The sequence below is a fragment of the Eucalyptus grandis genome, chromosome 5, assembly GCF_016545825.1.
Source record: "Eucalyptus grandis isolate ANBG69807.140 chromosome 5, ASM1654582v1, whole genome shotgun sequence".
NCBI classification, from domain to species: domain Eukaryota; kingdom Viridiplantae; phylum Streptophyta; class Magnoliopsida; order Myrtales; family Myrtaceae; genus Eucalyptus; species Eucalyptus grandis.
Genome location: NC_052616.1, coordinates 18,853,950 through 18,871,030, shown reverse-complemented (window position 1 = coordinate 18,871,030; position 17,081 = coordinate 18,853,950). Strand labels below are relative to the sequence as shown.

Below are 17,081 nucleotides of genomic sequence, written 5' to 3'. Positions count from 1 at the left end.
GGTAATCACTTGAAAGAAAACACGTGGGCTTGGTGAATTGGAATATCACCTGGAGAATGCACGTGAGTTCAGTGGTTGAGTATGTCATCTTGGCGAAGAGGTCGCCTAAGAGAATGCACGTGGCTCAGAGACTTGGTATGTCCTCCTGGAGAATGCACGTGGCTCGGTAATAGAGTTTGGCATCTAAAAGGGCATGTGGCTCGGTGAATTGATGCATCACTTTGGTGAGATAGCACCTAAGGGAAGGCACGTGGGCACGGGCATCGTAAAAAGGACACTTGGCTCGGTGATTTGATGCGTCACCTTGGCAAATGAGTGCCTTAGAGAATGCACGTGGGTCCAATAATCGGAAATAGCATTTAAAAGGGCACGTGGCTCAGTGACTTGATGTACCACCTTGGTGAAGAGGTCGCCTTAGAGAATGCATGTGGGCCCAAGGTTCGAGGCACGTGGCTTGGAGACTTGGAATGTCGTCCTAGAGAATGCACGTGGCCTAGCTTTTAGATACTCCTCCGTGGAGATTGATTTGTGTGACATGTAATCGACTGGTTCGATTTGTTGAAGTAAATGGGTGCCTATTGTGAATTGTACTGACTTGCAGGTGGGATCTGAGGCCAATGTAAGTTCTCTGCCCTGTGTGTGTTTAGGCAGCCTATAGTATAATGGTTTACTAATCGGGCTTTAGTGGGGTAGAACTCGCTAAGACGTAGTCTCATCCCGATTTGGGGAAATCATTTCAAGGCCCCGTTGAGGAGCTGAGGAGGAGGAGTCTGAGAAGGATTTTTGGAAGAAGATAATCCCGAGAGGGGCCTTGAGTACGGCCCAGATGGACTGAGATTTTATCTTCTTTTGAGATCTCAATTTTGATGTGAATAGAGATAGAGTAAAAAGTTGTGAAGTGCTCTGGTTTGTGTTTTGTATAAAAGTTTAGTTATAAATTTCAATATGAAAAATATGACCCTGTTTTTCTATCTCATCGTTTTATTGTCTGGGGATTTTACTGTTTCTGCATGTGCTTAATAAACGAAAGGGTCGGCGATACATAGTTCTGGGATATCACATTATAAAATCGACCAAGTGAGAAGGATGTGTGCGTGCCCGAGGATCGGGGCGTGACATCGAGGCTGAGATTTGGGGTGGAACAAGGGGTGCTAGCCAGGGTAGAGATAATGAGGTTAGAGTTGAATTAAGCGATGAAGTTGGAATTGAATTGGTGTTTAGGACTGAGGCGAGGCTTGATTATGTTTGTGCTAGCCAAAGTGGAGATAGTGAGAGTGATGATACTGAGATTGATTTATTAAGCTGGAAGTGTGATGGATACATTATATCTAGAGATGAGGAAGGGATACATGAGGTGGGGATGGTGAGGGAGGCGACATTTGCTATTGATGATGGACAAGAAGACATGAATAAGGATGAAAATGATGAGGACATTAAAGGGCATGAAAATCTGAGTCCTCTTAACTCTAGAGATGAGGAAGTATGTGACCAAACAAGACCTTTGACAATTATATATGACTCTAGCTGCAATCATAGAGAATTGCAATTTCAAGTAGGCATGAGATTTGAGTCTCATATTCAATTTAAGAGGGCAGTGCAGAAATATACAATCACAAATGGTTACAATATTAGTTGGAAGAAAAGTGAATTTAAAAAGATGCATGCGAAGTGTGTGACCGGATGTAAATGGTCCCTTTATGGTAGTTGGCTCAACAAAGAGAAAACATTTGTTGTCAAGACTATTGAAGAAAAACATACTTGCCCTAGAAGCATGAGAAATAGAAGTGCATTTCACATATGGCTTGTAGAATAGTTCTTGCCTAAGATTAGAGCTAATTTGAAATATACCACAACACAATTGTAGGCAGATGCAATGGAGATGTGGGGACTTATGCTCAATAGAAGAACCTGTTATAGAGCAATTAATAGAGCTCTTAAGACTATTCGGGGTCCATTTGTTGAGCAATATAAGTTATTGGCATCTTATAAAGCTCAATTGGAGCAATCTAGTAAGAATAACACATTTCATCTTTTACTTAGACAACCACAAAACAGGTTTAAGAGATTTTATGTGGGCTTTGAACGTCTGAAAAAGGGTTGTCTAGAAGGTTGTAGGAAAGTGATTGGACTAGATTGTTGTTTTATTAAAACCGTAGTAAAGCAAATGCTACTTTGTGCTGTTGGAAGAGATGGAAATAATCAGATGTTTCTAGTCGCATGGGCTGTTGTTGAAGCAGAAACACAAGAAAATTGGACTTGGTTCCTTAAGTTTCTATTTACAGATCTTCAAGTAGGTAGAGGTGATGATTAGACTTTCATAAGTGATCAACAAAAGGTAGAATGAGTCTCAAATTTCATCAATTCTTTTATAATAGTTGTTGAATTATGTCTTGCAAGGCTTTATTAATGGCATTTCAATTATGTTTTGCAGGGTCTTATCAATGCAGGTTCTTCATTGGCTCCTTGTGTAGAACATAGGAATTGTTCAAGGCATATTATGCAAACTGGAAAAAATTGTACAAGGGAGAAACATTTCGAAATTACTTCTGGAGAGTTGCATATGCCACATACGAGGTTGAATTCAATATAGCAATTGAACGAATGAAGAGGGAATTTGTTGATGCCTATGAAGATTTCATGAGGCAAGGGCCAAAGCATTTCTGTAGGGCATTCATAAAGGCTAGGTGAAAATGTGATGCCATTGAGAACAATTTGAGTGAAACTTTTAATGCATACATTTGCAAGCAAAGAGAGATGCCAATTGTTGATATGCTAGAGGCAATAAAAACAGTTTTGATGGTGAGAATGTATGAGAAAAGCCAGTTGATGATAGGCTTCCAAGATGAATTATGTCCACGAATTAGGGCAAATGTCGAGGAAGCAAAGATGAAGTCTAGGTATTGTGTTACCAAATCATGTATTGGGGAAAAATTTGAAGTTGAAGTCAATGATGATCGATTTGAAGTAGACTTGAGAGGGAGGATGTGTGCGTTGGTAATGGGAGGAATACCCTGTAGCCATGCTATCTCATGCATTAATTATATGAAGTATAAGATTAATCGGTATGTTGATGATTGTTTCAAAAATAATGCTTATGAAAGATGCTACCAATTCCCACTACCGATATTGAATGGGAAGAAAATGTGGCCACTATCCACTGAAGAGCCAATATTGCCTCCGCCATTCAGAAAGCTTCCAGAGAGACCCAAGAAACAATGCAATAAGCAAGGTGAGAATGCTAAGAAAAGGACAAGAAAGGGGAAGGCCATGGTTAATCCAAATACTAATTCGAATAAATTGGCAAAAGTTGGGGGTAATCATCTCATACTCAAATTGTCGGACTTGGGACACAACAAGAGAACATGTCTGAAGCCTTTAGCAACAAAACAAATCAAACCTTCGGTAAGAGAAAAAGGAAGACCAAGAAAACTTATATAGGCCCAAGTCTTTGATACTAACATAGTCTCATGACAATACTTATTGTAACTTACTCATGCTTTTCTATGCAGGGTAAAAGGGGGAGACGAGGAAAACTTCCGAGACTAGCCATGGTGAAAAGGACATCTACTAGATAAGGAGATACAAGAACACAAGAATCTGCAAGTCAGACTAATCATGTCTCAACTAAGGCTTTTGGACCATGTGGAACTCAATAATCTACAAGTAATGCTCCACATTGAAGTATATGTGAATTCCATCCAATTGTTCATAGCCAATAAGTTGTTGCTTGTTCCTTTTTGGTTGTAATCTAAATTCAACACCAACAAAGAGTTGCTTGGTGCTCGTTTGGTTGTAAATGAAAACAAAGAGTACAAGCCTTTTGACTGTAATCCAAATTCCTTTTTGGTTGAACCGCAAGAGTTCATTTTTTGTTGTAATCCAAGTTAAACACTAATTAGAATCACTATATAATTGTGGATATGCTGATGTAATTAGATTATTTATTTTGCTTTCAGTTGAGACTTCCACTTTCCCTCATTTCTTCTATCACTTTCACTTCTCTTCAGGATTGATGATAAAGTGTGTGAAGGAAATGAGAACTGCAGAGTGAGGGACCTGCTTTAGCGTCATTATCTTTTTGTGCAGGAGACTAAAGCCAAGAAACTACCTGATGCCATAATAGGACAAATATTGAGATATGACAAGAATGATATGTGGCAACAACAAGAGAGTCACTTAGTTTGAGCAATCTTAATTATATGGAGGACGAGTACTTCAAAGTTCAAAGTTCAATCAGGTCATGACAATAAAAGTGAAAAACAATTGTACATTAGTGTGCTAAAGAAGATTTTGCACATATGATGACAAAAGAATATTCAAGATGTTACAATCTTCAGGGCCAACTTGATCAAGCCCTCTACATAGATCACAAGAGAGAAAGTTCCAAGTAAAAATTCTGATTAATGCCTCAAGCTGTCTCATTGAAATGTACAACTCATTCCCATATTTAAGAGGATAATCTCAAGACCTAAAATCACAGGGTAGGAGTTTTTTCTGCTGTTCTGGCAATCATAGTGAGCAAGTTGTTTTTGAATGGGTTGCTAAGGTGCTTTGCAAGATTCTCGATAAGTCCCTCCCCAGTAACATATGCTTGCAAGAAGAAACCGAGCATGGACAACATGATGAGGTGGCTGTTCTTTATCTCCTTCACCTTGAGGATGGTAGCCTGGTCCAAGTCCTTAGCAAGACCCGACGGGTCAAATGGACCACCTTGGTGAAGTTTGTCCTCCAAATCCTAACAAGAGAACAGAGAGAGAATTAGTGGAAGAAAGAAAGGTGAGATGTTAAGGACCAAATGATGTGTTTGTGCAGCTATATTTGTAATCTAACCATAACAAATTCACAGCACAACATTGATATTTTTTGTTTGATTGAAAGCAAAAATTGGTCTGCTTTCTATATTTGAAAATTTAAAGCTTGTGATGGTTAATGATGAAAATCATCTGAGGATATGATCTGAGTTGTCTCATAATAATAATAACAACAAAGCATTTGACACCGTGGCAAGGTATATGCACTCTACTAAATCACTACACCCAATTCAACACAATGTCTAATGTCTCTTATGATTGCCAATTTATGCTCAAATTCACTGGTCAAGGCTCGAGACTACCAATTTAATTCCTACTAGTTAGTTCAAGGCGTTGTCTCGTTGCTTGTGGCTAACCTTACGGCCAACATGGCATCGTTCAATTTACATGCACTTGTTAACGGATATGCTCCGACTCAAGATACAAAAAGTAGTTACCAGAGAGAGATTCGACATATCAGTTTTATAGCAATATGAATTCGGCAGGTCAATTTTTTCCTGAGCAAACATGCTTAAGACCCAATGCGAATTTTGAGATGGAGAAGAGAGAGGAAAAGATCTAACCCCATCTATGAATCCAACCCTCACATCCTTCTTCCCAACTTTAAATTCCTAGACCCATTAAGCAAATCACCCCAGAAACTCTCAGCATCCACCGTTTCCTTTTGAGGTTTTCTTGATACACTTCTTACCTAGAGCCTCTTGATACACCTCGATATCGGGGAGGAAAAGAAATGAGGATATATTATCAGAGGGAGAATCCGAAACCGACGTGCTGTCCCTTCTTAAGTGGTTTAGATTGAGCACTTCCCAGCTCAACCATATTTGGCCCTGAAAATCAACCCGCCTATCCCCAAATCGGCGTTGTCCTGGCGGCGGATGGCACCACAAGCTCTTCAACTCTATTTTTTGACCATTCTCCCGTCAACTTTATTAGATCAAATTGAGGTACGAAAAACACCACAAACACTCCAGAAGCTATGATTGCCAAGTTAAAATCGAGCTTCTTTGAGCGAGTCCCAAATCGAGCAAGTCTCGTGTGGAGCAATGAGCCGACCAACGAAGGAAGCTTCAGAGAGATGGAGAGGGAACATATGAGATTTTTCAGAGAGATGGAGAGGGAACATTGACCACTAGAGAACGTGGAGGCATCGATCGAGAGAGCATATGAGATTTTTCAGAGAGAGATGGCATGAACAAACCCTAGAATTTGGGGCAAATGTGTTTTTCAATTCAACAAGAGAGGCAGAAAGAGGGGGGAGGGAACAATGGAGCAATGGAGCTTTCAAGTAAAGCAAGTGAGAGAGGCATGGAGCACAAGGAAAGGGCTCACTCGTGGAGATGTAGAACAATTGAGCTTCAAAGAGCTCTTGAACATGGAGCATGGAGTTTTGAACGAGAAGCTACTCAGAGAGGGTGGGACACATGATGGCCTTTTTATTTCTTCAGCTACGTCAGAACCGTTTTACTTCTTAAATGCGGGTGTCACATGAGCGCTATTTGCATTCCATCATCCATGTCAATGGCGACGTAGGATATTTAACTGTGTCATGGAACCCTAATAGAGGGTAGATGTGTCACGTGGGCTAAAGTTTGAGGTTTTTAGTATCATAAAAAAAAAAGTTTGGGATAATGTGTCACAGTTGGCAAAGTACAGAGTTTTTCATGACTTTTTCCCTTTAAAATTTGACACCATAAAGAAGGTGTTTCTTGAGATATTCTCCAGGCTTGTTTTCCAAGCAAGCCTTATTAAAATATATTAGGTCTCTGAAGTCCATTCCTTGTGAATCTTTCCTCAATTTCAATATCTCCCATCTTCTCTAGTGCAACATTGATTTAGATTTGCTGTTTTTCCACCAAAAGGAAGCTATTCATCTTTCCATATATTTGCATATAGAAACCGAGATTTTAAAAATAGACATGTCATATTGAGGCAATGCTTGAACCACCGTCTTGAGGAGGATTTCATTTCTAACTTTTGAAATCAACTTTTCTTTCTAGTCCTCTATTCATTCTAGCTAATAACCACACAAAACATTTGCTTTTTTGAAGCTCCCCATTCGGATGGAATTACCAAATATTTTCTAGTCTTCTCGACTATAAGGACTCTCAATTCATTTGCCATGTTTCTTATCCAAATTTGTGGACACCCTTTATTAAATGAAATGCCTAAATGAAATACCTAACTTATTCAAATTGACAACTTGTCCAAAAACATAGCAATATTTATTAAGAATTAGAGCTAGGTTTTGACACTCTCTTACTGTTCTATCTAGGAAGAAAATATAATCATATGCAAATAATAGGTGAGAGAGCGTTGAGTAGTGCCTGTTTAATTTTATCCCAATAATAGTGCCCTACTCAATTGTTGGTTTAATTAAAAATGACAATGAATTTGCCATTAGTATAAAAAGAGATATGGGAAGATATGATCACCTTGTTGAAGCCCTCTACGGGGCTAGAAGAAGGGTAGAGGCTTTCCGTTGAATTTTACACTGAGTGAAATAGTTGCGGCACAAGTCATCACCCCATATACCCACATCTCACCAAACCATATTTTCAGCATACATGCCTCCAAGAAATCCTATTCCACTTTGTCATATGCCTTTTTCATATCAAGTTTTAGGATAGCTTGAAACTTCTTTTTTCGATCACATATTCTCAATTGACGAAGGACCTCCTGAACCATTAGAATATTATCTTGTATTTGTCTTCCTCCCACAAAAGCACTTTACTTAGCACCTATGATATCGGGTAGCCATGGTTTTAATTGATTTGCCAAGACTTTCAAAAAAAAAATTGTACACAAAGTTGCACAAACTGATGGGTCAAAACTGATCCAAACTCTTGGGGTTAGGCACTTTTGGGATCAATGTAATGTAGGTTTTATTAATCTCTGGATTAAGATACCCAGTCTCAAAGAAATGTCTCATTGTTTGAAACAACCCTATTTTGATATCTTTCCAACATAGTTTATAAAATTGACCATTAAGATCATCTAGACCTAGTGCTTTTGAGGCTCCCATCTCAAATACAACCCTTTTTACCTCCTCCGTCGTTACTTCCGAGGTTAGCTTTTGGTTCATCTCTTTCGTAAGAAGGACGGGGCAATTTTGTACGCACAGGATCTAAATATCGCATGCCCACACTATATATCTTCAAAAAATTCTGCTATCATCTTCTTAAGTTCTCTAGGCTCACGAATCCAGCCATTTTCTGACTTTTTCAATGTTGAAATTCTGTTCCTCTTCCTTTTTTGTATTGTTGTAGTGTTCTTATTTCCTCATTTTAGCCAATTGATTCTTGAACGCAAGCCTCAATACATCTCCTCCTGTCTCTAACACTGCTCAATTTTTTTCGTTAGTTGTTTCACCTTGTTTCTTGCAAAATTCAAATTTTGTGCATTAAGCACATGCTGGATTTCCCCTTTTAAAACATTAATCTCCTTAATATAATTAGGGAAAGCCTTCTTGCTCCACTCTAGCTCTTTAGATAAAGCTTCAACTTACAGGCTAAGCTCAAATTACCAAAGGGTGGAGAGTTTCATTCCTGCTTTACAATTTTTCCACACTCTTCATTTTCGGTTCAGAATGCTTCAAACTTGAACAACTTGATTCTTTTCATTGGTGTAGCAGAGAATACAAAATTCTCCACTCAATGCTACAAGTTACGCGTTTCTAACTCTCTTATACATATTCCTTTCCTTCGCGATTATTAGCCCAAGTGATACAAGCATTGAGAAAGTCTCTAAAGGTACTTAACCAGTATGTTTCAGCCATTCTCTTACCCACCTTCTCCCAATAATACAAAATCTCATTGAAATCCCTTAAGCATAGCCAGGGTAATTTATCCAGTGAATTTAATCCTTGAATGTTCTCCCATAAAGTCAACTATGCTAGCTTAACTTGCATAAAAATAAGCATAAATTAGAACATATTTTTCAGGCTCCAAACAAGTGCATTGTTTATTTAGCACGATGAAGAACAAGAGCAAAAGTCAGACATCAGATTTTTACTCGTTAAAGACGCTAGATATATTGTATAATATCACGTCCTTCACATGCAGTTCACCAACCGCCACTAAATGTATTCAACTTCAGGTCCTAATCCGAAAGCTTGTACTTATGCAAAAGCTTTGTACTACCATAATACGGATGAACTATTTTTCTGTATCATGTTCCTAGATCAAAGAGCATAACGTTGCAGCATTCAGAGCCAGAGTTTCCATCGTTAGTCAAGAGAAAATTCGATTCAGCGTAAAAAGGACAAATACATAGCTCGATGACAAACGATTCAAACCCGATGAGAGAGAGAGAGAGAGAGAGAGAGAGAGAGAGAGAGAGAGAGAGAGAGAGAGAGTGGACAATTAGGGTGGGCTGGACAAAATGCAAAGATTAGGCGCGAGTCAAATGTTTCCCTTTGAATTGCATTAGCGTCGCGCTTTCCGCATAACGTCTTTCGTTGCGGTTCCGGATTTATCGCGGCTCCAGAGTCGTGGAAGCGGCGGCTTCCTAAAATCGCGATGAACAAAGGGTAGGCATATCCACACTTTGTTGTAGCGTAACAATGACAAGCAACAGCAAGGTAAAGATGAAAGTCATAGAGACAAAATAGAAGGTCCATACGGAGGCTGATATAATGAGGAAAGCCTAACGTACGTGAACCTAATATTTGCGACTTGTGGAACCCCCCGAAGCCAGCCCCCCCCACCAAAAAAAAAAAAAAGGTATATGAACGGAGAATATGAGGGATCTAAGTTGAGACATGACTCTCAAATATGATTTGTTTTTGGGCAACGCTTTGATATTGTGATGAACGATAAAAGATGGGTGTTTCTAATTTGCATCACAATATCAAATTTGAAAGGTATTTATATTACAAGAGATGATTATTGAACATACGTAGTCTGATCTATAATCTATAACCTATAATCTTTGTTCTTTGTTGTTCATGATGTATGTTAGTCTAGTGCCTCACCATGGAATCGCATGATTGGAAAGGTTATCAACTTTATCCTTGGTGTACTAATCTAATGTACAGAGGACAAGCAGATCACATTTAACGTAAAATATATCAATTTCACAAACTAATCTTAATCCGCTTGAATGTTATTTTCTCTTAAAATTCTTTCTTCTCCATTGCGAAAATCATGTTGACTGGGAAGGAATCAGCATTTCTTCGATTAGAAACTTATGAACAAAAATTTTCTCCCCTCTGAAAGCGACTACCACGTGGCACCAACCCAGTAACCTGTCAAGAATCAACGTCTTAATCCTGTTTCTATCGGCTGATGGCGATACCCACGTGGACGTTTTCCATCACTTTTGAAATTTGAGGATTTGAAAGTGAAATCGAATCCGTGGAAAAAATCGAACCACTGTCGTGCGACTTCTCGAATGGAGAAAATTATTCCCCTCAATCGCCAACCAATGATAATAATTACACTTATTACATCCAATTGTTGTCAAGTTTGTTGATTTAAAAGGCAAAATTTTGGACAACCTCGAATTAAGACAAAACGAGCGTAGATGCTCCGGATCTGAGCTTTTGTCATCGACGGGTTAAACGGTGCCCGCAAATTCAGCCTGCGAAGGAACCCTAATTCTCGCCACTCATTGCGTAGCGGGAGTCGCTCTTCTTCTTCGAAAGGTGGAGCGGAAATTGATAGATTAAACCTGAAGTGACGGTGCGAGGACGATCTTCAACGGCCCATAACCTCCATTAACGGCTGCATCAACGAACATGTCTCGCTTTCGTGACGAGGGTTTTGCCCTGTTTTTGTCTCTGCTGGATGCCGCAGGCAGTCCTTAAATCCTGGTGACTCGTAGAAAGCCCAGATGACTCTACATCGAGTCATTCGCGACAGGATCGCCTGATTTCGTGGGAGTATGTATGTGCGGCGTGGAGTAACTTGCTTCTCTTCTTACTATTATTTATTTATTTATTTATTTATTTCAGATAAAATCATACATTAATGAGTCAATTCTCGCAATATACTATGTCAACCTCACAATTCTTGTTAAATACATATATTATCGACACCATGACCGGACATTTCAGCTTAGGAGATTATTGAATTTAACCTGTGATGCTTATATTCACCTTTGAATGTATATAGTAACTTGATCAATTAATAAATTGGAGAGCTAATCTCTTTTTCCCCTAGAACATGTGTGCCTATTTTGTCTTAATCAATCAATTGGAGGAACGCGTTGGCCAAAATAAATTGTTGGTAAAATGTCAACTTTGATAGTCTGCTCGAGACGTTGGACAATAATATAAACGAAGCAGTCTCTATCGCATGGGATGATATTTATTCGGGTGGATAACTGCTTTTTAGACTTAGCCGCTTGGACGAACGCCAAAAATTCGTATGCCTGGACAAACTTGAGGACGTTGGATGTCCAATCAGAGAGATTTCCGCTCTATCACCTCCAAATTTTTTTACAATAAACAATTTCGTTCATGGTCTTGTCAAGGTACATGTGCGCAAGTTTCAATTGCATTAAGAAAAATTCCGTAAACATACAGAGGTCGGTTCATGACCACCACATGCTTATAGATAAGATTGTTTTTTCCCCCTAAATATACTTTTATTTTCTGTATTCTAACAGTTACATCGTAATTATTAATCTTCTGGTTCCTCAACATTACATAGAATACATAAAAAAAGACCAACTATGCCTAAATTCTTGATTTGCAGTTGTGGCTGTGCTTCTCAATGATAAAGTTGGACGGTGGACCTAGACCTTCCAACAGAAAATTCTAAGGGTAACAGTTTCTTGTGTCAAAGAATTGGACAACTTTAGTTTGGTAATCCTAGAATTATGGTTAGAGAGAGAGAGAGAGAGAGAGAGAGAGAGAGAGAGAGAGAGAGAGAGGAGCACACAAGCCTAACAACCTAGAGGCCAACCGAACACTTTGAATGCCCCATGAATAAGTTAAATCTAAACATGTGGCTTGTGCAAAGTGGCCTTGCTCTAGAGTAGTTTACACGCACTTTGTGGGATTTTAAAAATTAATTCTAGCTTTTGAGCTGGAAATCCCTAAATGCCTCAATTAACTATGCAAATCTCGAGAAATCTCTTCGATAATGTTATGCAAATAGTATAAAGATAGATGGATTTTTTCTTATATCTTACTCCCCATAGTCATGTAAGATTTTGTCGGCATGAAAATTAAAAAAGACTAAGATTAAATGTTCCAAATTATTTTTTCTATATACGTGGAATTATGTTATGGAGCCGGAAGTGCCTCTTGCCATATTCCTTCTACCAGCCTAAGAAGCATGCCTGGTTCTCTAATCTCAAAGAAAAAGAGGAGCTAGATCTCGCCTTTAGAATGATTTGAAGTAATTGCAGTTAGCTTGAAGACATTCGTAGATGTCGATTGATGAATGCTTTTGCAAGTACTAAGAGGTATGCGTAGAGATGCGCACGCATACGTGCGATATCCAAACTAATTCCGTTGACCCTCACGAAAATCTGCGTAGACCCTTGTTGCCAATTCTTTATTTGCCGTAAAATCTGCATGAATCCATACTTCAATGATTCAAACGTGAGGCAGAGGAAGTTATTCTTGGAAAGAATTCCAAAAGATAGCATTTATTTTGAATAATAAAGTGCAGATTACAATATTTTAGATGCCTATTTATATGGAGGTCGTCATTTAGAAAATAACCAAGTAACTGAAATCGAATAACAAAATTAAGAAAAATATATTGATAAAATGGAAAGTTATCAAAACATAACTAGAAAATCTACAAAACACATTTGAAATCTGTGACATTTCGGATTTGTGGAACTGTCTGCTCTTATGATGCTCTAATGTTTCCATGAAGGTATTTGCATGTTGTTTTACATCAAAACGTCCCATGATCCGTCGCCAAAATAGTTACGGAGATCATTGCGTCGGATTACTCAGCTTGCAAGAAAAGTTATAGTGCGAGGAAACCATATAAAATAACAATAAATGATGGTAAAAACTATGGCCGAAAATTCTCCAATGACGACAAGGACTCCGATTTAGTGGAATTTTGCGCTCTCAATTTGACTATAAATACCCGCCCGTTGTGCGCCCAAATTGAGTGCAAGAAATCAAACTCCTGACCAAAGTGTCTCGAGAATCACATGGCGCTTCTTCAATCTCCATCGATTTGCTTCCCTCTCGCCCTTCTCCTTTCTCTCCTCATAAACTCGTCTCAAAGCTTCAACCCCAAATCGCTTAACATCTCGAAAGTTCAGTCCAACGGTGATTGGTCGCCGGCAGGTGCGACGTGGTACGGGAGTCCGAACGGCGCTGGAAGCGATGGTAATGGAATGACATTATATTTTTATTTGGTCAATTCACCTGGAGTAAAGATCTTTTTATGCAAGCGCCATTGGTCTCATCACACGCCTTTCAGTAATTTTGACTTATCAAGTCTTTCGAGTATAAATCGGTTCGGACATATGAGTAGCTTAGGTCAATCGCTTAATCGTGATTTGGCTTTGTACCAAACACATATAGTCTTAGAGGTCAAACTGGAATCAAGTACAACGCTAGACAATACTACTCTAGTAATTACACATTTCACCTGATCTGCAAATATACATATATATTTATACATACATATATAATATATTATATATAATATGCTTTGTATGATATTTTGTACGTAGGTGGCGCATGTGGGTATGGGAGTGGGGTCGACCAAGCTCCATTCTCTTCAATGGTGTCCGCAGGAGGGCCTTCTTTTTCAAATCAGGCAAAGGATGTGGAGCTTGTTACCAGGTTTCTCTCTTGCTAGAAAAGTGTTTCTCGAATTATTTTTATATTCGCCGTCATTGGAGAAAATTTGCCACGGACAAAGTTAATATATGTTCACGAGATATGCTTTTCCTAAATTAACAATCGTGGAATAGAATTCATGAAAACATCTACTGCGGCACGCTTTCTAGACTTCCATTAAAAGTAGTTTGAATTCTTCGTATTTAAATAGATTATTTGACTCGGTACATATTGTCTTATTCAAACAAATTATTAAGTAGTAGTTAGGAAGTGCAGTCTTTTGAGCTCTTGTTGATTAAATTTCAGGTGAAATGCACTGAAAATGCGGCTTGTTCCGGGAACCCGGTGACGGTCGTTATAACTGACGAATGCCCTGGTGGCCCTTGTGTCGCTGAATCTGCTCACTTCGATTTGAGCGGCACGGCTTTTGGAGCCATGGCGAGCTCCGGCAAGGCCGATGAACTTCGCAACGCTGGGGTGCTGCAAATTCAATACCAAAAGTCCGTACAGTTGATCCTTTCTCTATGGATCCTTTCGAGTGAATTCCAATTTTAACAGACGCGCAGAGGGAAAAAAGGAAGATAAAACGCATTGAAAAGTGCTTTAAATTAACGAGAAACTTTGCTTTCACCAGACTTATACTAATCAGCAAATAGTCTAACTTGCTTATTAAAAGTCTATTTATGTGCACATATTTACAATGTCAAGCAGAGTAAAGTGCAATTTCCCCGGCGCGAAGGTGGCGTTCCACGTTGACTCCGGCTCGAACCCCAACTATTTCGCTGCGCTAATTGAGTACGAGGATGGGGATGGCGAGCTCGGCGCCGTCAACCTGAAGCAGGCTCTAGACTCTGACTCTTGGCTTCCGATGCAACAGTCGTGGGGCGCGGTTTGGAAGTTGGATGGCGCAGGCCAGCTGCGCGCTCCATTCTCGATCAAGCTCACCTCTCTTGACTCCGGCAAGACCCTGGTTGCCAACAACGTGATCCCCGCTGGGTGGCAGCCCGGACAGACGTACCGGTCGGTCGTCAACTTTGCTGTCTAAGGGTTGTGCGTGGTTTGCTTGGGAGACGAAGAAATGGAGATTGATCGTCAGTTAATTTGGCTCTGTATGTTTTATGTGACAGGCAAAATTAGAATATTGGATGGTGTGGAAAAAGAAATTATTTTGCTTTTTCCACTCTGTGTAATCTAGTCAGCTATGAGCTACCTCTTGGAAAAGAGAGTAGTAGTGAGAAATGAATGGTATTGTCCTTTGAAAATCAAGAATGATTTAGGTATTTTTGTTCCTTTTTTCTTGCCAATCTATTGTATTTGAAGCTTGAAAGCTTTTATGTTTTGCACCAATATATGTACCACTTCCAAAATGGATGGTTATAAATCGTGTCAATCTATATGCAAATGGGTATTTTCTTCACTTTGAAAAAAATGAAATTTCTCAATGAAAATTATAATTCCTTAGAAACCATTTTTGATACATATTCATAAATAAAACTAACGAACCCGACCTTTCAACATATTCCTATCAGCCCAACTATCACTACTTTAATTCATTTCTAGGAAATCAACCTCTTGTGCGTCGAGTTTGAACTTAATACTAGCTCCAGTAATATACGTGAAAAGAAACATCATAATTGATTTTTCAGTTCAATCCCGGTTAGACTATTAACTAAAATTTAAGTTCAATCTCCATCAAGGTACTCTTGGACTACGTAGGACAATCAATGTTCACATCAATAATTTCTAGCTAAAATTGACTCGGAAGACTACATTAACAAATCGTTAAAATGACCACCGGCTGTGATGGCTTCGTTAGGTAGGCTTCAGTCCTTTGAGGGAAGGTCAGGAGTTCAAAGCCTTTGCAACGCAAGTGACAAGAGGGCTGGCGGGCTATTAGGTGATTGACGTGTGGTGCCGGGGTGGTGGTTTTTCCGCTAGCGTCATCTGGGGGTTTACGTGGCGGCTGTCGGCCAAAGCGGTTCCTCTAGCAAAAAAAAAAAAAAATCGTTAAAATGTTTAAATGGTAAAATTTCGAGATTTTGAACTGAAGTGACATTCATGTAATAGATTTAGATTTTTATTTTTTTGTTGATCAAGTCAAATGAACGTCATTGACATGGACAGAGAAGAGATGGGTATTGATGCAAATCTGTTTCTTGCCACCATTAAAAGGGTAAGTGACTTAAGGCGCGCATGATAATCATTCTATTTTTTTTTATTTCTCTATTTTTTTGTTCTTTGAAATAGATTTGGGACATAAATTTGTTTGGTGAGATAATTTTATTTTTTTTTAAATTATTTATGGAACAACTTTCTACTTTAGAAATATATTTCAACAAGAAATCATAAGCTAAAATAATTTATCTTTTCTATTTCTAGAACAAAAGTGAGTAATGAAAACTCTTCTTGTTGTTTACTCTCATCATTGCCCTCCACCCACCCATCGCTCGTGGGATGTTAGATGCCTACCGCTGACCACCGTATGTCAGATGCCTGCTGCCAATTGCTCACCACCAGTTGTTGGATGCCCATCGCTGGCCCTTGGACTCCAGCCATCTACTACTGATCGCTGATCGTTCACCAGTGGCCGCCCGTTGGTTGGTGGCTGTTGCCTACATGCCTCTTGCCACTGATTGCCGGTCATCGGTGACCCCCGTGGTTGTTGGTCGTCAGAAGCCAAACGCTTCCCATCACTACTTGTGGAGGGGGGAATTTTGTGTTATTATTAAACGAATTTCTATTTTAAGAGCATAAATTTTATAAGGTTATCAAATGCATATTTCTGCTTAGAAACTTATCTAGAGAATAAAAATAGGAAAATTAATTTCTAGAATGGAATCATTATCATACATGTCCTTAGTTTCCATTATTAGCGAATTTTGTTCTTTGATAGTTGACCTCGGTGTAGACGCGAAGTGCATCATCAGTATCCCCAGAAGTCGTTCAAGAATTCCGGACCAAAGATGAAGAAAGTCAGTGAGTTCATGAAGGATGTTATGCTGCATTTGCGGTTCTTCATCCAAAGCCTACGTAAGGCATTTGGAGGCTTTTGCCTTCTTTTTTTTTTTGTTATTTTTTAATCATGTATTGCAATCCCTTCTGGCTTCTCCTGCTCTTCAATTTCTTGTACCTTCACTATCCTGCAGCGTTAATACAATGTTGTGAAACCCAAACTTTATACTTAAGCTCGCTTGCCTTCAATTTTGAAGGTACCCAATCGAGCGATCGAATCGTTCTAGACATCAACTCAAAAACCCCAGATCTAGTTTGCGTTCCTTTCTCGAATGTCCATCAGCTGTTTAACACACAAGGACTGTGGCTGTGCCTAAATTTCTGATCTGTTGAAGTCAAGCGACAATGAATGTGGTACTTTTCACAATTCTCCGACTCATGTAATTTTAACATAAATAACATGTTACTGCCGCGTGCTATGATTGTCATATAAAATACCTTCTCTGGTCTTTAGTTGCGAAGCACTTTTGGTACTTTGGGGCCAAAGACTT

The 17,081-nt window shown here is 39.1% G+C and overlaps 1 protein-coding gene across 1 annotated transcript; it reads left to right on the top strand.

The window, feature by feature from the left end:
- The first annotated feature begins 12,880 nt into the window (after positions 1-12,880).
- On the top strand, positions 12,881-14,840 carry LOC104444457 (putative expansin-B2). Its single transcript, XM_010058132.3, is given in 5 exon segments — positions 12,881-13,119; positions 13,470-13,541; positions 13,544-13,581; positions 13,885-14,078; positions 14,290-14,840. Coding segments are annotated over 5 exon segments (819 nt in total). The 5' UTR covers positions 12,881-12,938; the 3' UTR covers positions 14,624-14,840.
- The last annotated feature ends 2,241 nt before the right edge of the window (positions 14,841-17,081 follow it).